General features: G+C 48.5%; 1 protein-coding gene across 1 annotated transcript in view; it reads left to right on the top strand.

Annotated features, from left to right (window-relative positions):
- The first annotated feature begins 9,031 nt into the window (after window positions 1-9,031).
- The window catches only part of LOC144891250 (extracellular calcium-sensing receptor-like), a 51,854-nt gene continuing 38,267 nt past the window's right edge, over window positions 9,032-22,618 (top strand). The window contains exons 1-4 of the mRNA XM_078773662.1: window positions 9,032-9,283; window positions 16,210-16,483; window positions 16,677-16,884; window positions 17,641-17,866. Coding sequence (XP_078629788.1) covers window positions 9,032-9,283; window positions 16,210-16,483; window positions 16,677-16,884; window positions 17,641-17,866 — 960 coding nt within the window. The remainder of the gene's footprint in view (window positions 9,284-16,209; window positions 16,484-16,676; window positions 16,885-17,640; window positions 17,867-22,618) is intronic.

Genomic DNA, 22,618 nt, shown 5'->3' with positions numbered 1-22,618 from the left:
CGTCCAGGACGCCCGGGCAGGCCCGCGCTCAACTTGCCAGGCCTTGGTCGGGACGCTGGGCCACGCCCCCTCTCGCCTTTCCTGGGCAAACGCTCCGGGATAATAGGTATATATATTGCTGCCCGATAAACGGGCTTTTCAGAGTGCCTGAGTGTTTGGTTTGATTAAAGCAACTCGGATGAATTCCAGCTTTTTGTCGCGTCCATTCTTCCGATCGACGTGGGAGCCCCAGCTCCTTCATTGGTGACCTACCGACATGGACACGGCAGTCGCCCTTAAACTGCCTACCTTCTGGGAGGCTCACGCGGCAGTTTGGTTCGCACAGGCGGATTCCCTGTTCGCCCTGCGAGGCATCACGGCCGACGACACCCGCTTCCACCATGTGGTAGCAGCGCTCGGTTCGGCCACCGCGGCCCGCGCCCTGAGCCTCCTCGAGAGCCCGCCAGCCACTGACAAATACGGCGCGATTAAGAAGCTTCTCCTCGACGCTTTCGTCCTCCCATCGGCGGAGCGCGCACGGCGCCTGCTCGACCTGCCCGAGCTCGGCGACACGCGCCCTTCCGAGCGAATGGACTACATGCTTTCACTGCTCGGCGAGCACTCTCCGGCATTCCTGTTCCGGGAGCTGTTCCTCCGTCAGCTGCCTAACCTGGTACGCCTCGCCCTGGCAAGCACGACGATCACAGATCCCCGGGCCCTTGCCAGAGAAGCCGACAAGATCTCCGCCGCAGGACAGCGCATCGCAGCGGCGACATGGGACCCACCGCCGTCCGACGCAACACCCATGGCGCCCGAGCACCCGGCACGGTCGACGACCGAACTGTCGACGCAATTGGCGGCCGCCACACCGAGCCGACCACCTCCAGCACGACGACCGGGGCCTCCACCTGACCAAGCGTGGTGTTACTATCATGCCAGGTTCGGACAGAAGGCCCGGACATGCCGACCCCCGTGCACCTTCGGCAGGCCGGGAAACGGCCGGGCCGGCGTTCATTACCAGCCATGAGCGCCGGCCACACGGGCAACTTACTGTTCATCACGGATAAAGCGTCCGGACGGCGCTTCCTGTGCGACACCGGCGCCCAACTGAGCGTCATACCCGCCTCTGACCAGGACAGGCAATCCGCGGTTTGCGGCCCCTCCTTGGTTGCGGCCAACGGATCGACCATCCGCACCTTCGGCCCACGCAACGTCACCCTCTGCTTCGGTGGCCAACGCTTTGCTTGGACGTTTGTAACCGCAAACGTGCCCATGGCTCTGCTAGGCGCCGACTTCCTCTGTGCACACGGACTGCTGGTGGACGTCCAACGGCGTCGTTTAATCAACGCCGAAACCTTCAGCTCCCTGGTATGCACATTGAGCAGCTCCGCGCCGGCCGAGCTGGCATGCGCCGTCCCGGCGGCGAACGAGTTTGCTCGCCTGCTCACGGAGTTCCCGGCCCTCACGCGGCCGACGTTTTCGGCCGTCGCAGTACGGCATGGGATCGAGCACCACATACCAACCACGGGCCCGCCGGTCTACGCCAGGGCCCGCCGCCTCGACCCAGCCAAGCTCGCCATGGCAAAGGCCGAATTCGACGCGTTGGAGCACCTCGGCATCGTGCGGCGCTCCGATAGCGCGTGGGCCTCGCCACTGCACATCGTGCCAAAGCCGGGGGGTGGATGGCGCCCGTGTGGCGACTACCGCCGTCTCAATGACGCTACCACCCCCGACAGGTACCCGATCCCGCATATCCAAGACTTCTCCGCCCGTCTGGCGGGACGGGTCATTTTTTCGAAAATTGATCTCATACGGGGATATCACCAGGTACCTGTCAGGGCGGCCGACATCCCTAAAACGGCAGTCATCACGCCGTTCGGCTTATTCGAATTCTTGCGGATGCCGTTTGGTCTCAAGAACGAGGCTCAGGCGTTCCAGCGCTTGATGGACGGCGTGCTGCGTGACCTGCCATTCCTTTTCGTTTACCTGGACGACATCCTCGTCGCCAGCACGTCCCGGGCCGAGCACCTCCTCCACCTCCGAACACTGTTCGGGCGCCTCAGCGAGCACGGCCTCATCGTCAACCCGGCCAAATGCCACTTCAGCACGATGGCCGTTGATTTTTTGGGCCACCACATCACGAAGAACGGGGCCATGCCGCTGCCAACCAAGGTCGAGGCCATCACCACGTTCCCGCGTCCCCGCACCATAAAGGCCCTGCAGGAATTCCTGGGAATGGTGAATTTTTATCACCGCTTCGTGCCCCGCGCTGCTCAACTCATGCGGCCCCTCTACGAAGCCCTCCGGGGCAAGCCGGCCAAGCACGACATCGCCTGGTCCTCAGCAATGGATGCGGCCTTCCAAAGCTCAAAGCGGACCCTCGCCGACGCAACACTGCTCGCTCACCCGGTGCTCAACGCTCCCATCGCCCTCACCACGGATGCCTCCGACTATGCGGTGGGTGCCGTACATGAGCAATGGGTGAACGGGGTTTGGCAGCCACTCGCTTTTTTCAGCCGGCAGCTCCGGCAGAACGAGCTCAAATACAGCACGTTTGACCGGGAGCTCCTCGGTCTACACCTGGCCGTCCGCCATTTCCGCCACCTCCTGGAGGGCCGACCTTTCACGGCGTTCGTCGACCACAAGCCGTTGGTTTACGCCATGGCCAAGGTCACGGAGCCGTGGTCGGCCCGCCAACAGCGCCACCTCTCCGCCGTGTCGGAGTTTACCACGGACATCCGGCATGTCGCCGGCAAAAACAACGCCATGGCCGACTGTCTTTCCCGTGCCAGCGCGAACGCGGTCCACCTGGGCGTGGACTTTGCGCTTATGGCGGCGGACCAAACCACCGACACCACGGTGCAAGCCCTCCGGGCGGCGAACACGGGCCTCCGCCTGGCCGACATCCCCTTCGCGGACACTGTCCTGCTCTGCGACGTCTCCCAAGGCCAGCCTCGCCCCATCGTGCCCGTCACCTGGCAACGCCGCATCTTCGCCTCCCTCCACGGCCTTTCCCACCCGGGCCGGAAAGCTTCCCAGAAGCTGGTGTCGGCGCGATTCGTCTGGCACGGCCTTCGTCGGGACGTCCGCGATTGGACCAGCACCTGCACGGCCTGCCAACGGGCCAAGGTCCACCGACACACCCAGGCCCCGCTGGCACCTTTCACCGTGCCCGAACGACGTTTCGACCACATCAACGTGGATCTGGTGGGCCCCCTCCCCCCGTCACGGGGGTTCACACACCTGCTCACCATGGTGGACAGGACCACCAGGTGGCCGGAGGCCGTTCCCCTCGTCTCCACCACCACCGCCGACATGGCGCAGGCTTTCATCGCCACCTGGGTCGCCCGCTTCGGCGCACCGGCGGACATCTCGTCAGACCGCGGACCACAGTTCACCTCCGAGTTGTGGGGCGCGGTCGCCCGCAACCTGGGGGTCAAGCTCCACCGTACTACGGCCTACCACCCCCAAGCAAACGGGTTGTGTGAGCGATTCCACCGCTCCATGAAGGCCGCGCTCATGGCCGGCCTTCAAGACGGCGGTTGGGCCGACCGGCTGCCGTGGGTCCTTTTGGGCCTCCGCACGGCCCCCAAGGAGGACCTCCAGGCATCCACCGCCGAGCTTGTCTATGGCCAGGCGCTACGCGTCCCGGGCGAATTCGTGCCCGACGCTACCAGTCCCTGGTCCGCAGCTCACCAGTGCTCGGACCTCCAGGAGGCCGCCCGACGGTTTGCCCCCATGCCAACATCCCACCACGGTGACCCCCAGTCCTACGTCCCCCCAGCACTTCGCACAGCGGAGTATGTTTTTGTGCGTCACGACGCACATCGGGGGCCACTCCGGCCGCCGTACGATGGGCCCTTCCGGGTGCTGCGACGGGACGACAAGTCGTTCGTCATCGACATCGGCGGCAGGTCGGACCAGATTGCGGTGGACCGCCTCAAGCCGGCGCACGTGGACGTCGACCACCCACCACGGGTGGCCCTTCCGCCGCGGCGAGGCCACCCCCCGTCCACGGTGCCCCCCACTCGACCGCCCACCACCACACCGGACCCCCTCCCACGACCCGCCAGGGGTCGCTTCGGCCGGGTCATCAGGACCCCCCTCAAATTGACCCTGCTGGTGCAAGTCGATTCTGGGGGGACGTGTGTAGCGGCTACCGCTGGGTTTTCACAATCGCCTTGCACCTATCAAGGACGCGGAGCGATCACCATGCCTGGCTCGTCCAGGACGCCAGGGCAGGCTCGCCCTCAACTTGCCAGGCCGCAGCCAGGACGCTGGGCCACGCCCCCTCTCGCCTTTCCTGGGCAAACGCTCCGGGATAATAGGTATATATATTGCTGCCCGATAAACGGGCTTTTCAGAGTGCCTGATTGTTTGGTTTGATTAAAGCAACTCGGATGAATTCCAGCTTTTTGTCGCGTCCATTCTTCCGATCGACGTGGGAGCCCCAGCTCCTTCAACACCTTTATTACCCGACTTGTTGTTTACCCCCTTCGGGTACATCTTGTATGTAAATTATTTGCTGAATAAAGTATTTACTGTATTGTAATGAAACCTGGTGTGTACACTTGCGTTCCTTACAATAAAACATGTCCAAACTAGAACAGCGTTTGTCTGTCAGTAGGTCCCCACAAACATCCACCAATCAGAGCTGAGGATATAGTCACATGACTGGGGGACTTGTGTTGTAACAATTCCAGTTGCGTTTTTATACCAACGAGTGTTGTAAGGTATGTGTAGCTTTCAGAAATTCCTAAATACAACTAGAACGCCACTCAGTGGAGCGCATACTCCCGCCGTGGGTTTAGTTGGAATAATACGTTTTGTTTGACATCCCCTCTCCCCAAAACAATAAATGAAAAAGAAAGTAAGCCCTAACTGTCAAATAATTAATTTTGATATATCTCGTCGTTATCCGTGATCGTATCGTCCAGGACTGCAGACCTGGACAAAATCACAGACTGGGCAAACAAGTGGAACATGTCTTTCAATCCTGACAAATCTCACACTCTTACGATGTCCCTCGGAAAAGACCGACTGGACAACCCTCCCATCCACTTTCTGAATAATCCTCTCCAAGAGGTTCTGTCACTCAAGCTTTTGGGTCTCACTATCTGCCATGATCTTTCCTGGGAAAACCACATTTCAAATCTGGCCTCCAAAGCCAGTCGCCAACTGGGCATCCTCCGTCGTGCGAAGTCCTTCCTTGGCACACCTGAGCTCCTCACCACGTACAAGGCTTTCATCCGCAGCTCAATGGAATACTGCTCTCCCCTCTGGGCTGGTGCTCCTGCCTCACACCTAGCTCGCCTTCACGCTGTTGAAACCAAAGCATTCAGAATCATTGGAATCTCCCGCGATGAAGCTAACTCCAAGGGCCTCTCACTCACTCACCGCAGGCAGGTTGGTGGTCTTTCCGTCTTCTACCGACTCCTTTCTGGCCTTGCCCCCCCCAGCTCTCTCTGGGCTCTGTCCCGCAAATATTCCTACACGTCGCACAAGATCTGCCTGCAACCCTCTTATGGTCAAACTGCCAAAATCAAGACTCTCTGCTCACCTTCACTCCTTCAATCCTCTTTTCTCCTGCCTCTGGAACAAACTCCATCACTCTCTTCAATCCCACTCCACCCTCCAGGTCTTTAAAACAGCTGTTCACCACCATCTCTTATCTTCCCCCATCCAAAACCTTGATCTTTTCTACCCCCGTTAATTTCACCCCAATTCCACTTTTTTGAAATACCAACTTCTGTCCTGGAAGTCCTTGGTGTCCTTGTGTTTTATACTTCTCCCTCCCCCCCCTTCCCACGCCTCCTCCCCCCAAGCCCTCTCCCTTCCACACATCTCCCTGCTCTCAAATGTTGTGTTTGTGTGCTTCCCCTTCTCTCCCCATCTTGTTTTCCGCTCCCTCTTGTTATATATTTTGTTTGTCTGGTTGATTTGTTTGTGAAGTAAATGTTAGCTCTTTCACGAGCCTCGATTCAGTATACAAAAAAAAAATAAAAAAAAATCTTGGAATTAGAGGAGAAAAACATCATTTAAGAATAAGAATAAAAGCTTTAATGCAGTAAAACAGAAAAAATCTTTCCCAAAAAAATTTTGAAAAAAAAATCCTGGATCCGGAATAATATCCTGAGCTTCACCAAAAACTATTCAATTCTTCCTTATCCCAAGGGCAATCATCCCACCAACTTTCATCCAGATCTGTTCAGAACTTTTCCAGATATCTTGTTCATGAACACACGAACATACGAACACACACACACACACACACACACACACACACACACACACACACACGGACAGACACGATCGAATGCGTTACTCCCTAGCGGGAGTAATAAACCTGAAAATCGCAGAGCCAGAACCAGAATTATTTATTTGGTCTGGGAAGCCCATGCGAGGTTTCTGCTTCTTCAGCCAATCACAACCCTGGGTGAATATGCGATCTTTAAAAAAAAAGTTCGAATTTTGCCAAATCTGTTTTATTCATTTTTTAATATACCTCAGCCATTGACAAATCTGGAACTAAGTCTTTATAAGTTCATCAAATACTGACACCGCGAATGACATTCGCTGAGCTAAGTGTTGATATCTCTTCTGAGGTTAAAAAAAAACAGTTTTAAAGCATCATACGTATCAAACGATACATTTTATGAAACGGGGAAACCTAATACACACTTTCTTGGTTTTAAAATGACAGAATATGTCTTTATTAAAATTTAAAAAAATGAACATTAAAGACGACGCTGCTAAAAAAATACACCGCTCTAACGCATAACCACGAGTTTAAACTACATTTACAACAAATAGGAAAACTATTTTCATATCACATTGTTAAATATAGAATATATAGAAGATAATGTTAACAAAAAATGAGCCCTATCTTCCAATGGCAAAAAAATCCTTCAAAAAATTCCTGGATTGGGAATAATATCCTGAGCTTCACCAAAAACTAATCAATTCTACCTTATCCCAAAGGCAATCATCCCACCAACTTTCATCCAAATCCGTTCAGAACTTTTCCAGATATCTTGTTCACAAACACATGAACACACACACACACACACGGACACGAGTGAATGCATTACTCCCTGGCAGGAGTAATTATGATTTTGAAATGCGATCAACAAGGACCTTGCTCCCGGATCCGGAAGTGAACAGATGATAAAGGTTCGCTGGTTTGATAAATACCTCACTGTAAATGGCGTTAAAACTTATTTACAAAGAAAAGCCGAAGCAGCAACTTTATCATGGGGTACGATTGTACTCCATATGTAGGGATGGCACAGGAAAAAATGGCCGACCGTTCAAATGTGTACAAAATTCTACGCTTAAAAACTACTATAGAGTGAAGTGAAAAGCTTCTAAAAGCGAGACGTTTTATTCTCAAACGTTTTATTAACGATTAAATCGCTAAATACTAGATTGAGAGATTGCAAAATCGCCGATTTGTTCATTCTCAAAATGTTGATAAATGTCATCGTGCTGAGCACAATAACGGCTGAAGCAATTACATTGATTCCAACGGAAGGAAGCGACATTCTCTCTTGGATATTGCACACATGTCATAACAATTATTTTCTTTTTAACTCGGATTGAAAAATGAATACACCACAAAAGCACACCATGAATACCACTACGTACCTGTGAAACACCAGGTTGACAGTTTATTGCTGGGCCATGATTCAAACCCAGGCCAGACCAGCACAGAAGCATGTGTGTGCACCTCGAGGCCAACCTGCCAGTACCAATGCGATGACGTCACGTTGGCATGGCAACACAGTTCTGGTTTTACACTCTCGTAGAATATGGCATGGCGTTTCGCTCCACATTGTAATCACCAATTCGCGCTATATGCAAGAAGAGGAAGAAGATCACCAAACGGAGAGTCATACCTGCAGAATTTATCATTTTCCGATGGAACCAAGTGTAAAGCAATGGTGGATTGAGCAAATAAGGTGATTTATCGCTTTTATTCTTCATATTCCCTCTATAAGGGGCGAGGTCCAAAATTACCAAGTTTATACACTCCCTTAACTCTGCTACTCCTCCATTTTCCCCTGTCCTCAGTCCACTCTCTCTGTAACTATTAGAATGGTCCCCTCAAAGTCTTCAACTTAACATCATGGAAGCTGACTTGGATTATTTAGATTTAGACAGGAAGAAAAATGAAAAACAACTAAAATCAAAAGACAGATTATGGGAAACATTGCAGAATGCATGGAACAACCTCCCAATGGAATTTCTCCAGAAATTGCAGGAAGACATTCCGAAACCCATCTGATGTTTTGCATGAAAAAGATGTTCACACCATAATTTGGAATGTAGAGCAGGTAAGCTCGGTAGCGGCCTCAGTAGCCCAGGGGTGCCATGATTGAGATATGCAGGAAGGTAGGCATCCAGGTGGAGCTACACTGCCAGCGATGGATATTCTGCAATGGCACAGACGGAAAATGTGAGGACCGGGCCCTATTTTGATGAATCACCAAAGCGTAGGCCGACAAGCAAATTGGATGCATAGAATCACTCTAGGGGAGGAAAGGGGGTGAAATTATTATGGAGAAATTAGTTTTTGGTGATGGTAGGATAGAGTGGGGATGCTCCCCCTTGACACCATTGTTGTGTGTCTGTGGCTGCTGGAGTAATGGAGTAGGGTGATTGGATTTTGTGTTGTGTCCCAAATTTTTAGTATTGAGGTAAGCTCCCCCCCCTCCCCTTCTTTCCACAAGCGTAAATATATATTAGTCAAAAGGCAAAAAAATACAACATGGGGATAAGACCATCTCTTTTGAGTTAAAGATCCTATGTCCAACACTGAATGTTTGTTTTCCTGGTGTTCCGGTCATATTCCAATATGTTTTAAGATTCCAGTGTTGGATTTGACATCCGTAAATCATCAGTAGCCACATTATTGGCCCCTTAGGACTGATTTGATTGCCACATGTGTTTTTTTTAATGCAAATTAAAAAATTGTGATGCTTTGTTGTCTTGTTTCCAAACCATCAAATATGAAAGTTTCATGCCGAGGGCTTTAAGATGGGTTATGGCGATGGTATTTGCCATTTCCGAAATTAACAACAACACATTGCTTCTGCCTGATGTTAAACTTGCATACGTCATCTACGATGTTTGTGGGGACATGAAACGAATAATGGATGCCACTTTGAGTTTTGTTGAACAAGAAGCACAGAAAGGAAATGATGTGGACAACGATTGTGGACCCAGAGCTTTAATTGGGCACTCCGCCTCGACGATGTCCATGGTTATTGCCCGATTTCTAGGAAACTTTCATATTCCACAGGTAAATGAGATTTAACTGTGCATTTCTTCTTGATTTTTTTTTTTGGAAATTTTTTTAATGCATTTTGCTGATTTCTTTTTTGATTTTTTTGCAAAAATTTTGAAATGAATTTTGCTGATATTTTTTCCAAATTTTAAAAATGCATTTTGCTGATTTTTTTTTGGGGGGGGGGGGGGCGGGGTTGCAAATTGTTAATGCTTTTGCTGATTTTTTTTCTTTTTTGCAAATTGTTAATGCAATTTGCTGATTTTTGTTTTTGAAAATTTTAATGCATTTTGCTGATTTTTTTTTTTGCAAATTGTTAAGGCATTTTGCTGATTTTTATATATTTTTAATTTGAATGCATTTTGCTGATTTTAATTTTTGCAAAATTTTTAATGCATTTTGCTGGGTTTTTTTTGGCAAATTTATTTTTATGCAATTTGCTGAATTTTTGGCAAAATTTTGTGGGCAGTCTGCGACCTCCTCACTCTCTGAAGACTTGGACAAAATCACAGATTGGTCAAACAAGTGGAACATGTCTTTCAATCCTGACAAATCTCACACTCTTGCTATGTCTCTCCGAAAAGATCGACGAGACAACCCTCCCATCTACTTTCTCAACAATCCTCTCCAAGAAGTTCTGTCGCTCAAGCTTTTAGGTCTCACTATCTGCTATGATTTTTCCTGGGAAAACCACATTCCAAGCTGGCCTCCAAAGCCAGTCGCCCACTGGGCATCCTCTGTCGTGCGAAGTCCTTGCTTGGCACACCTGAGCTCCTCAACACATACAAGGCTTTCATCCGAAGCTCAATGGAATAGTGTTCCCGACTCGGTGCTCCTGCCTCACACCTAGCTCGTCTTCACGCTGTTGAAACCAAAGCTTATACAGACTTGGCATTTAATATGAATTTTTTTTTTCTTGACTTGGGTTTACTTTCTGAACTCGGTATATCAATCTGGTGAGTTTCTTTTTCGCTTCGGTGATTTCTTTGTTGAAAGAACCATGTCACTGATTGTCTGTCGCAGCAAGAAGTCAATAACAGGATTATATCACAGGTGGCGTGACAAAATGTATGGACAGGTACATTTGACGATTGGCTTCACAATCGGGTATATAAGGGTTGCTGCGTTCTGTATTAGTGGAAAACAACTGCTGCATGTCTACAAAAGTTATTGCCGCTTCCCCTGGAGATGGTCCGTCAACTCAACAATGCTGTTTGTCATTTAGTGGTGGCTTTACGAAATTCCGTCATGAAACAGCGTGCTATTGCTCGGCAGTATGGCATCACTCAAGGTCAGGTGTCAAAGATCCTGAAACGAAATGCTCAGAGGGGTGTCCCTCCTCCAATACCGAGGTCAGTACGTCCCCGCAGAACCACAAGGAGGGATGATCGCCAGCTGCACCGGTTAGTCCGCAATGGCCGTACCAAGTCAGCTAATCGGCTTAGGGCTGAGTGGCAGCAACTGACAAATGGGCCTGTATCCAGAAGGCTAGTCAACCAACGACTGGTTCAAGCAGGCTATCGTGCCAGGCGTCCCATGAGGAAGCCACGGCTGACCAGACAACACCACCAGCGCCGATTGCAGTGGGCCAGAGAGCACCGTCAATGGCAGCCAGGTCACTGGAATCACGTGATCTTCAGTGACGAATCTAGATTTCTGGTCTATCGTCAAGATGGCCGCGTCTGAGTGCACAGAGAAGTGCATGAAGCCCACAACGAAGATTGTATAGTGCCAAGAGTCCAAGCTGGAGGTGGTGGGGTGACCGTTTGGGCTGCTTTTCATGCAGGGGGCAAAACTGACCTGGTTGTTCTGAATGGAAACCTGAACCAGTTCAAGCACAGGGCCATTCTGGAAGAAACATTGCTTCCATTTGTTCGTGCAGCCTTTTCGAGGAAACTTTGTCTTCCAAGATGACAATGCACGGCCTCATCGTGCTCGCATGATCCAACACTTTCTTGCTGACCATGGTGTAGAGCATATGGAGTGGCCTGCTATGTCCCCGGATATGAATCCGATAGAGAACTTGCGGGCAGAATTAACGCGTAAAATCGACAACTTGGACCAGAAATCTACCTCTGTGCGTGAATTGCAGCAGGATATTGTCACTGCATGGCAAGCGATTCCAGTCCAAACCTTGGCAAATCTCGTGAACAGCATGCCTCGACGTGTCCGTGCTCTCCTGAATGCTCGTGGGGGTTACACGAAGTACTGAACTGTAATTTTACTGTCCGTAATCCCAGTCGTAATTTAAGTTTTGTTTTTGTTAAAAAAATTTTTGGCTAATGTGCAAAATAAAAAGATACTTCTGGAAAACGCACAGAAGTTTAACACAGTACTGTCCGTGAATTGAGTTCGATATCAGTTTACATCACTTTCAAGGATCAATTTATTTGCTTCGAAATGTCAAATGTGGTTTTTGTTTCTTTTAAAGGTCACATTAACAAAATCTAGAATAATTTCAACATAATTCTAATGAACTTTTGGTTCTAAGTCATCTTGAAAAGTAAGTTCACCCCCACAAAAAAAATATTCCATATTAAATGCCAAGTCTGTAGAATCATTGGAATCTCCCACGATGAAGCTGAATCTGAGGGCCTTTTTCTCTTTCCTGCAAGCAGGTTGGTGGTCTTTCTGTCTTCTACCGACTCCTCTCTGGCCTTGCCCCCCCCCCCCAGCTCTCTCTGTGCTCTGTCCCCCAAATGTTCCTAGAGGTCGCACAAGATCTGCCAGGACCCTCTTATGGTTAAACTGCCAAAATCTAGACACTCTGCTCACCTTCACTCTTTCATTCCCATTTTCTCCCGCCTCTGGAACAAACTCCCTCACTCTCTTCAATCCCACTCCTCCTTCCAGGTCTTTAAAACAGCTGTTCACCACCATCACTTATCTTCCCCCATCCAAAACCTTGATCTTTTCTACCCCCGCTAATTCATCCCAGATCCACTTTTTTGAAATTCCAACTTCTTTCCTGGTAGTCCTTGCAGTGTCCATGTTTTTTTTTTTTACCTCTCCACCTCCCCCCAATCCCTCTCCCTCCCACAGATCTCCCGATGTTCCTGCTCTCAAATGTTGTGTTTATGTCCTTCCCCCTCTCTCCCCATCTTGCCTACCCCGTTCCCCTTATTATATGTTTTATGTGTCGGTTTGATTTTTTTTGTGTGATTAATGTTACCTCTTTCACGAGCCTCGATCATTCATACAAAAAAAAAACCAAAGAAAAAAAACCCTTGGGCTGTAGTTGTAACACATGACGATTCATAAAATGTGAATTGGAAATAACATGTATATTTGTAACATGTCATATTAAACATTCCACAGAAAATACTGTTACAGCTGTTGGGTTGTCCCAGTGGCCTGATATGAATCACAGAGAACCGCGTTAAAGCGGCCACAGTGGCCAACTGATTTGGTCGACCCAGGCTAGATCATGGGTCTATTCACCCCATAGCGTGCCAAGTGGGGAAACTGAGTCAGTCGATGCAATACACTGATTGGTGCCATGTGCCTGATACCAATGAACGGCCGAGTGGAGCTGCTGAGCGCATGGCATGGTCTTGTGGTGGGTCCTAATCACCCATACCCAATTATTCTGTTAGAGGCAGTGCAATTCCAATGGCGATCACAACCACTCTAATTCACCCCGAGACCAAGTTGATTGATATTGGGAAATGGTACACTTGGGCGGGAATATAGGAAGCAAATAATAATTTAAAAACCTTACCCTCTACCGAATACACGCCGACTAAACCAATAAACGAACAGGAGATTTCTAAAAGGAGCTAAAGAGCCCCATGTCTCTCCTCGCATTCCCGTGCATGCGTAAGGCCGCCATAATTTGAACGCAGTCCAAGGAGTAAAACCAGTCGGTCCATCCTTTCAGTGGTTTGTGTTTACGGACAGCTAGAGCACGACATTTGGGTCAGGATTGGGATTTTTCGAACCCCTGATTACGACATTTGGGATTTTCGAAATCTAAATCTAAAATGAGCACTCCTGACCAACGGGACATTTATTGATCAGAAGCGCGATATAGAACCCGAGGACATCGAAATTTTAAGCCAGTTGGTGGCAGGAGAGCACAGGGGAACGCACGGCAAATTTAAAAGATGTAATTTCTGAATTGATTGGCATGCGGGGGAAGAAAGCTGCTGCAAAAAATGGCGGATGTGCGAGATTTGGCGGCATGAGGAAACGGCAAGGATGAAGGGAGCTAGCTGGGGGTGGGGGCTAGTGAGGAGGCTAGCGTAAGAACCTCTCCCATTCCTGAGCAGTCGAGCCATGAAGCGGATGCGATGTCCAACCAGGCCGTGTTAGAACAATTACCATTGATGTACAAAATGATGTTATTCATTAGACTTCCCAGAGACTCAGTGGAATTCTGTCACCAACAAATTATATTGATTATAGTGTTTTAGTATAGTACTATTGTATAGTATAGTATAGTGTAAGTGTTATCAGTAAAATTTCAAAAGCTTGCATTGCATTCCTAGCATAGATTGTTATATCATCACTCAACTTCATGTGGCTCAGAATAACGCACACACACACACACACACACACACACACACACACACACACACACACACACACACACACACACACAAACACACACACACACACACACACACATATATATATATATTGTTATATATATTGTTATATATATTGTTATATATATATATATATATATATATATATATATTGTTATATATATATATATATATATATTGTTATATATATATATATATATATATATATATATATATATATATATTGTTATATTGTTATATTGTTATATTGTTATATATATTGTTATATCATGACTCAACTTCATGTGGTTCAGTTCAATATATGTCAAGTAATGAACGGTGGTTGGGAATTATATCCAGCAACATCCATTTTTCCGTTCTCCAACCTATAGCTTTGTCTTTAAAAAAAACAATTCGCTCGTTCGGTTGCTGGCCGAAACGTTGAGTTTTTTTTAAAGACAAAGCTATAGGTTGGAGAACGGAAACATTTATGTTGTGGATATATATATATGTGTGAAAATTTTACATGTATGGATAATTACCCCTCGATTGAACTCCACCATGGTGGTCATATTAGATTTAAGCGAATTCTGAGTTGTTCATGCAAATTAAATTTTTTCTGAGCCGATTATTGGATGTTTTGGTGGGCATTTTGGATTTATGCTAATTAGCTGAACTCTGAATATTTTATGGGCGCTTTGGATTCTGTTTCATCCAAAGCATGGATTTATATGCCAAAATCATTGTTCTAAGGCTTGTGGTTGAGCAGTTATGACGATTTTGGAGTTTTCCCATTTATCACAAATTGCAATGCCCTCTTGAGTTTTGAAAATTCCATAGGGGGGAACATGTGGAACTTTGCACTAAGGGGGGGGGGGGCAGAGGGGAAGGGAGGGGGCATGGATATGACTTTCTGGAACTCTCCTGAAAAATTCAGCATTCTACTATTTTTTTCAAGGTGATTGTTACATTTTGGCTAATGCTCCTGGCCTAAAGGGGAAAAAGAAACGTACAATGAAAATATGGCCTAAGCTGCTAATGGCACCCACAATACCAGTTTCATACAACAAAGGCTAATATGCAAGGATCTTCGGCAGGCACAAGCTTGGTTTGGTTTGGTGTAGGTGTTGTTGTTGCGCAAGTTGGCATGACACAGCGAAAGTGTGGCTCTGAGCACAGTAGCGATGAGTATGGACGGCATTGAGTGGGCACAGAGATGAGTACAGATGGCATTGAGTGGGCAAAGCGATGAGTATGGACAGCTTTGAGTGGGCATAGCGATGAGTATGGATGGCATTTAGTGGGCATAGCAATGAGTATGGGTGGCATTTAGTGGGCATAGAGATGAGTGTGGATGGCATTGAGTAGGCATAGTGATGAGTATGGACGGCATTGAGTGGGTATAGCGATGAGTACAGATGGCATTGAGTGGGCATAGCGATGAGTACAGATGGCATTTAATGGGCATAGTGATGAGTACCCATGGCATTTAGTGGGCATAGCCATGAGTGTGGATGGCATTGAGTAGGCATCGCGATGAGTACGGATGGTGATGAGGGATGTTGACCAGCTGACCGATCTCTCCAACACGTCCTCTTTGGGCAGCGACCAAATAAAGAAAGAGGGAATAGCGTCATAATTTTGACTTTGGTTTCGTAATATGTGAATACCTTTAGCTTTGGTTTAATGGGGTTTCCCAGCAGGGGTTTTGAGAGTTTTTACTGTTACAGTTTAATAAAGATTTGACTAGGAATCTGAACATTCCAGATATCTTTTCTTGCGCTCTAAAAGATAAGAGATGTTAGCTCTCCAAAGGTCCTATTCCAACTGCTCTTGTGGTTTTCCACAGAGGAAACAGCCTTTCCATACAGCGGGTCATCTGGTCCACTGTAAGTACACGGAGGGCCGTCATTGGCCGCCAACTCTGGTGGGTGGTGCCGCGTGCTCCAACATCCCACCCCTCTTCAAGGCTCTGTAGCCGACTTTACCGTCATGGCTTGCAGTCTGCCATCTAAACAGTATGTGATACGTCTCATGGAAAGTGCGCCGTGCTTTCTTGTGTGCCTTTGTGCCCAAGTCATCCACCTTGCCTTGCCTGACACAAGAGGTTATATACGATACAATCTTACTCTATCTGCTTCAAAGTGTTCCAATCACCATCTCCTCGGTGTAGTTTAACTAGGTGACGTGTCTCTACAGATATCTAATACACGTGTAAATCTGAGCTACACAATTCAAACGGTGCGTACCATCGTCTTAATTCAATGTAGTAATGCCCCCCCCCCCCTCTCCTACCCCCGGCCCTTCCCACTTAATAATTTGTATTGATATTCATGTTCGAGTAAATTGACATATTACAATTTTTCAATGTCATCACGTGCACATGCCTCTAATTGCACATTTCATATTTAGGTCAGTTATTTTTCCACATGCAAGTGCTTGAGTGATAAACGAGAATTCCCTTCTTTCTTACGAACGATCCCAAGTGACATCTACCAGGCCACAGCAATGGTCCATTTGGTGATTTATTTTGGCTGGCTCTACTTGGGGACTTTGGCAAATAGTGATGACTATGGTCAGCAAGGAATTGCTCAGTTCTTGAGTGAGGTGGAGCAAAAAGGTCTCTGCATCGCTTTTCGTCAAAATCTCCCAATGATGTATGATGTAGCAGTTCTTCGTCACTTAGGTAGGTACATCTTTAAACCTTAAAGCAATAAATACCTTGAATCTACTTGTTGAAATTGTCTCAATAACCATAATGAGACTGAACTGGACACTAACTTGAAAGTGTTCTTTTTTAAAGTTTCATCTCGTAAAATGCGCATCGTTTTCAAACCTTCTAGATGCAATTTACAAATTCTGATCTTCTGATCATGCAGGTGAAGAAGTAGAGAAAAGTGAGGCCGACGTTGTTGTAATCTTCAGTTCCGAAGATGAATTGATTACATTTGCGGAAGAACTGGCAAACCGAAATGTAAGTGGCAAAACTTGGGTAGCAAGTGAAGCATGGGCGAGCTCGCCCGTTTTGAAAACCTCAATATTTTCTCATCTATTTCAAGGTACCATCGGTTTTGGATTACGTCGGGGGCAGGTGAAAGGATTCCATGACTTTCTCACAAACTTGCGACCACAGCGTTCTCACTTTTCAACGAGGAAAATGTGCCAATTGGATATCTTTGAATATCCACCGAGTCAAAGTTTGCGAATGACTATTGAAAGTCTTTCATATCCAAGAAGTTCCCAATGTAACGTGACGGGAAAACAAAGAATTGTGAATTGTAATATGAAGCATCAAATGGCAGATTCGTGCAAGAAATCTAATTCGTTCGGTCAAAAAATATATGCAACGTTATGCAACTTCTCAAATATCACAAATGACATAAATTTTCTGAATAACAGTGCACTGACAAATGAATTGCTTGCGTTTGAATATTCGAATGAATCAAGAAGTCAGAAAAACAAATATAGTGATGATTCCATCACAAAACAGAGAATATTCTCAAGCAAAGAATATTCAAAAATGTGTTCTGGAATCAAAAGACATTGGAAAAACTGCAAGATCATTTACTATGATCCATGTGAGTCCACGTGGGCATGTGAAAACTTTTTGAATGTCAAAAACCAATCTGAAAACATGAACATCATTTACAGGAGATCTCAAGAATCTCTGGCGAACGCAGTTACCCTAAAGAAATCCGCAATGCTTTTCACAAAGGTAACTGAAGTCAATGTAACGTTTCCTTTTTCAAGAACTCCTCCGAATTGTATCAATGTTAGCGCTGAAGACACCAAACCCTTCAATGGCTTTTTGTTCGAGCTTTGGGAAAACACATTCAATTGCAGTTGGGATACCTTTGGAATGAATAGCACAGAATGCACTGGCGAGGAAGATCTACACCAGGTGGAGTCTGCGTTCACGGACGTGTCGGATCTCAGAGTCACGTACAATACCTATGTAGCTGTGTATGCGATAGCGCATGCTCTGCACAACCTGCGCGACTGCCTTGACGGAGCTGGACCTTTTGAGAACTCCTCTTGCGGTGCAAAGATCCATTTCAAGCCATGGCAGGTATATATATTATATACATATATATTGTTGTGGATATGAGGACTGTATATATTTTTTTGATTGTGTGCTGTATTGTTGTGATTATTGTTTATTCTGTGCCTCCTGCCTCCGGAGCTGTGTAAAGACCAAAAGGGCGTCCCATAGTCCACAAGCATACACGTCAGCCAAGTAATAGAATATACCTGTTGATAGTTATCTCTTATTCTGTGTTTTAGCGTAAGGCTGTGTCTTCCATTAATAGAAATACTCCATTGCACCAGTGAAAGAGATAGATTCCCTCCATTCCCCCCTTTCCGTCAATTGCAATTTGAAGCGCCTTCCGCATTTTGGTCGGTTTTTTCCCTTCATCCGCCATTGACCACGAGGCAGGGTTGGGGGAAGGAAGGCGTTTCCCCACCTCGTCAGAGAGGGGAGGAGTGAACCAGCCCCACTCGACCAACCATGAGCCAGGGGTTCGGCTAGAGAGGGCGGAGGAAGAGCGATCGGGGAGGGTCGCAAAGGTTGAGGGGCGGGGGCCTATATAACCCAAGGCAAGGGCGTGTCCAGGAGGGAGATGCGTTTTTACAGAGGAGAGCAGAAGACAGAAAGGCCTGGAGTTGGACTTTGAGTTGGTCTGAGTTGGTTGGGAGTCGGTCGTCAAGTGCAGAGTGGTGAAGAGTCAGTCAGTAGAGGTGGTGGTCAAGTGGTTGCGTTGGTTGCGGTGAGGAGTCGGTGGTAAAGAGTGAGGGACCAAGAAAGAGAGAGAAAGAGTCCTGAAGCAAGAGAGGAAGTTGTTGGACTGGGTGGGACTAAGGAAGGAGAGAGAACCCGTCACACCAATCCCCCAAGCTCCGCGTTGGCTCCACCAAGCGTTCAGCTCCACCAAGCTCCACGTTGGCTCCACCAAGCGTTCAGCTCCACCAAGCTCCGCGTTGGCTCCACCAAGCGTTCAGCTCCACCAAGCTCCGCGTTGGCTCCACCAAGCGTTCAGCTCCACCAAGCTCCGCGTTGGCTCCACCAAGCGTTCAGCTCCACCAAGCTCCGCGTTGGCTCCACCAAGCGTTCAGCTCCACCAAGCTCCGCGTTGGCTCCACCAAGCGTTCAGCTCCACCAAGCTCCGCGTTGGCTCCACCAAGCGTTCACCTCCAGCCATCCACCTCCTGCAATTCCCCGCGTGAGTCAGTGTCTTTTGTTTGTTCTGTCCTGGGTTAATTAAGTCTGTATAAGCTAGTATTTTCCCTGTGTCACCTGCGTCTTATGTGCTTGTAAATAAACGTGACTGCTTTCTTTTTGCTTGTGTGTAAATAGTCAATAAATTCAGTCGTATTTCCAAACCTTTCTTTGCCTTCGTTTTCCTCTTTGCATTGCGTCGTTTTCGTCTTTTCCCTCATTGAGCAGCTGGGGTGCGATACGGCCAAAGTCTGGGTGAATCGGGTGAGTTTTGTTAGGTCGCGGTCTTACACCACCGCTCGGTCTATAACATCTAACCGCGATCTATAACAATTGGTGTCTGGGAGTGGGATTCGGGGCCCGAACCAAATTTTTAAAACATCTAGAAAAAAAATTTTGGTCAAAATTACGAGCTGCCGAAATTTGTTTTTTTTAAAGCAAAACCCGAATTTTGAAATCGCGCCATGGCTGTTCAAGGCGACGGGATGCCGGTGGGAGAGATAGACGGGGTAGAATCGACCCAGGACTTAGGGAAAAAAATGGCGGAGGAGAGTAAAGAAGGTGTGGTTGAGGGGGTATCAGGTGCACAAGATGGCGTCCTCGCGCACATGGTTGTTGCGGCACCAAATTTAGTCGCGGCAGTCGAGCCCGCAGTGCCAATGGACTTTTGCCTATTTATGACGCATTTCATGGCATCTATGAAGGGCGACAGTAGGGGATTGGATGCAATGATGGCTACCCAGGGAATCGACATGAAAAAAATGAGGAGGGAAGCAAAGGACAACCCGGAGGGATATCGGGAGCAAATAAACGACAGCATAAAAAAAATGGGGGAGTTCGTAGATGGTATGGGAGGCGGGAGAGGCACATCAGTGCACGACGAGGTAAAGCGGGTCGAAAAGCCCTGGTTGAGCGAAGCGGAGGAATGCACGGGTACAATGACGGGGGTAGAAATCGCGACACGGGGTTTAGAAAAGCCAGCGGTCGCCGAGGTTAATAAAGAAAAAGCAGTAGCGGGAATAATTAAAATTGAAGAGATGACGGAGGTAGCCCGGGAATTGCAGGGAGAAATGGATTATGTACAAGGTCTGTGTTCAAATCATGATGTGATGCTCACTAACCAAATAAAGAGTTTGCAGGTGGCAAAGGAGGGGCGGAGACGAAGTACGGAGGTGAGTGGCAATGTATATGATGTGAGGAAAGCTTCAGTCGGCTTGGGGATTGGTTTGGATCCGGGTGTTCGTGAAAGGCCGTTGGTGAAGTGTGTGACAGGTCAGGTGTGCGAAAAAAGAGGTGTGCGAGAATGTCCGACCATGGGGTGTGTGAGGAAAAAGTGCACGCCGAGGAGTGAGTGTGCCGTCAGGAGTGAGCCGGTCGAAGCGCGTGTGCGAGGGGGTACATGGAAGCGCGGTGTGGTGAGTGTTACGGAGGAAGTAACGAGAGAGTGTACACCTGTGGTGAGTGTTACAGAGGGTGTAACGGGAGAGTGTGCGCGAGAGGTATGGTGTGTAACAGGGAGAGCGTTGGTGGAATGTACGGACGGCGTTGGAACGCCAGGTTTTGTGAGGGTGAAAGGGGTAGCGTATGCTTGTAAGCATGCAAGTGAAGCATCGATGGTAACCGGTTTAGTGGTTAGAGCGACGGATAGCCGATGCGAGCACTCGGTGCGAGGGGTGCTTGGTTGGGTGCGAGGCCCGGCGTCGATCGAAGCTGCGTCGTTTCTCTTCGAAGCGTCGTTGCCGATTCGGGCTTGGCCCCGCCCCGCACGGTCGAGTCCGGGCTTTGTCGGGCGAGGCGACCGGTCCGGTTCGAGGGCGAGTGGGAGGAAGCGGAACGGTGCCCCCTCGTGGGGACGGGGTTCCGACCGGGGGAGATGGAGCCATCGGGCCCGGGACCGCAAGGTGCCGCGCCGAGATGGTGCGTGGAATCTCGGTCCAACCAAACCACCTCCCTTGAACCGAAAGCCGGACGGATTCAACCTGCAGGCAACCAAACCACCCGAATTCATTGCTCGGCTTTACGAAGCCGAGTTTAATGATGTCATGACGCACCGAGGCTAGGATATAGCGGACTGTGATGATGGTGATCGTGATAGTGATAGTGTTTTGGACCCAAAATTAGAGAAAAACAAAATTTGGTGATTGGCAAAGGATTGGCAGTAATGATTGGCAGATGATGAGTAGTGATTGGCAAATTTTTGATTGGTTGGAATTTAGGTGTACAAAATTGATAGTGAGAGACCCCCGATGTGGTGGGATGGCAAATCCACCATCCCTCACAGACGTGGGGGCAAAGGAGCAATAGCTTATGGGGTGATGGCAGTGAAAACTAGCCCGGGTGGGTTAGGTTATATTGATAGGGCCCTAGAAGATGACATTAGGTGACGTTAAGGTTAGCTAGTGACTGATACCTGTAGTGGGGACGCAGGTAGATTAGTGTGGATTATAATGACGTGGGAGCGCAATAGTTTAAAGGGACGACTGGGAAGCGCAAGTTTCAGAGGGGAGTAGTTAGCTGAGATGATGCCGTGGGTGTGAGGATTGAACAGGTGAGAATGGAACAGGTGTGATTGCACAGGTGTGCGACTGAACAGGTGTGTGGAGCAGTGTATGAGGGAGTAGTGGTGATTGCGTGTTGTGCTGACCAAATGGTCCAGGAAGAAAGGAGGGTGCAGGTGGCACCAGGTATGATTGCACAGGTGTGCAACGACAGGTGAATGAAGAACAGGTGTATGTGGCTGTGTGGAATAAATGGTAGTGTGGAATATCTGGAGTAGTGGAAGGGATGGTCGTGGAGTGAGAATGGTGGAAATTGTGGAGTGGAGTGGATGGTGCGAAGGTGTGAATGGGGGAAGAGTGGACCCCCATCGCGGATACCCGGGGCGGGTAGTGTAGGTGTTAGGTAGAGGGTACAGGTAAATTGTGGTTGGATATTGGCATCTGTGGTGTGGGTGACAGAATGGTATGTGGATGGGTGCGTTGGTGTTGTGGAAATGGCTGGGCGTGTTGCCTGTTAGTGTGTGTAGTTGGTTTGGGCACTCCACCACTGTAAGGATGTCGGCCAGGTGAGGCCGCAGGTGGGCTCTGGGAGCCGGTAGTAGTTGTGTGGATGGGGCCCGAGAATCCGGAGGACGGACCCGGGTAGCCCAGTGCCAGAGGGCACCATGGGGTGACAGAGCCAGGAGAGGGGCTGTCCCCAGTTAGTTAGGTTAGGGTGAGGAGCTAGGTAAGCTCGGGTGGCAACTACAGTGGTGGAGGTGTGCAGGTGGGTAGACCTGTTGGGAGAGGTACACGTCGCAGCCCAGAAATTGTGCTAGAGCACCGGGAGATGAATCGGGGGAGTGAGACCCCAAATTGAGGAGCACCACAGTTTGGCCAATGGGAATTGGTTATTAGAACCCATAGTGTAAGTTGGCCAATGGATTGGCAGGGAAAGACCCCGGGTAGTGTAAAGTGTGTTAAAGTCATTTAGAGGATAGTTAGGATGAAGGATCTCCTCGCACCATCTGCATCCACTCACCTGAGGTGACAGGTACTCCACACCATGCCATGTTTTGATTATTTTTTATGATGCAAATGTTTGGATTGTGAGATGCATCATGAC

The sequence above is a fragment of the Myxine glutinosa genome, chromosome 3 (genome assembly GCF_964187855.1).
Source record: "Myxine glutinosa chromosome 3, kmMyxGlut1.1, whole genome shotgun sequence".
NCBI lineage: Eukaryota > Metazoa > Chordata > Myxini > Myxiniformes > Myxinidae > Myxine > Myxine glutinosa.
This window is presented reverse-complemented; position numbering and strand designations above follow the sequence as displayed.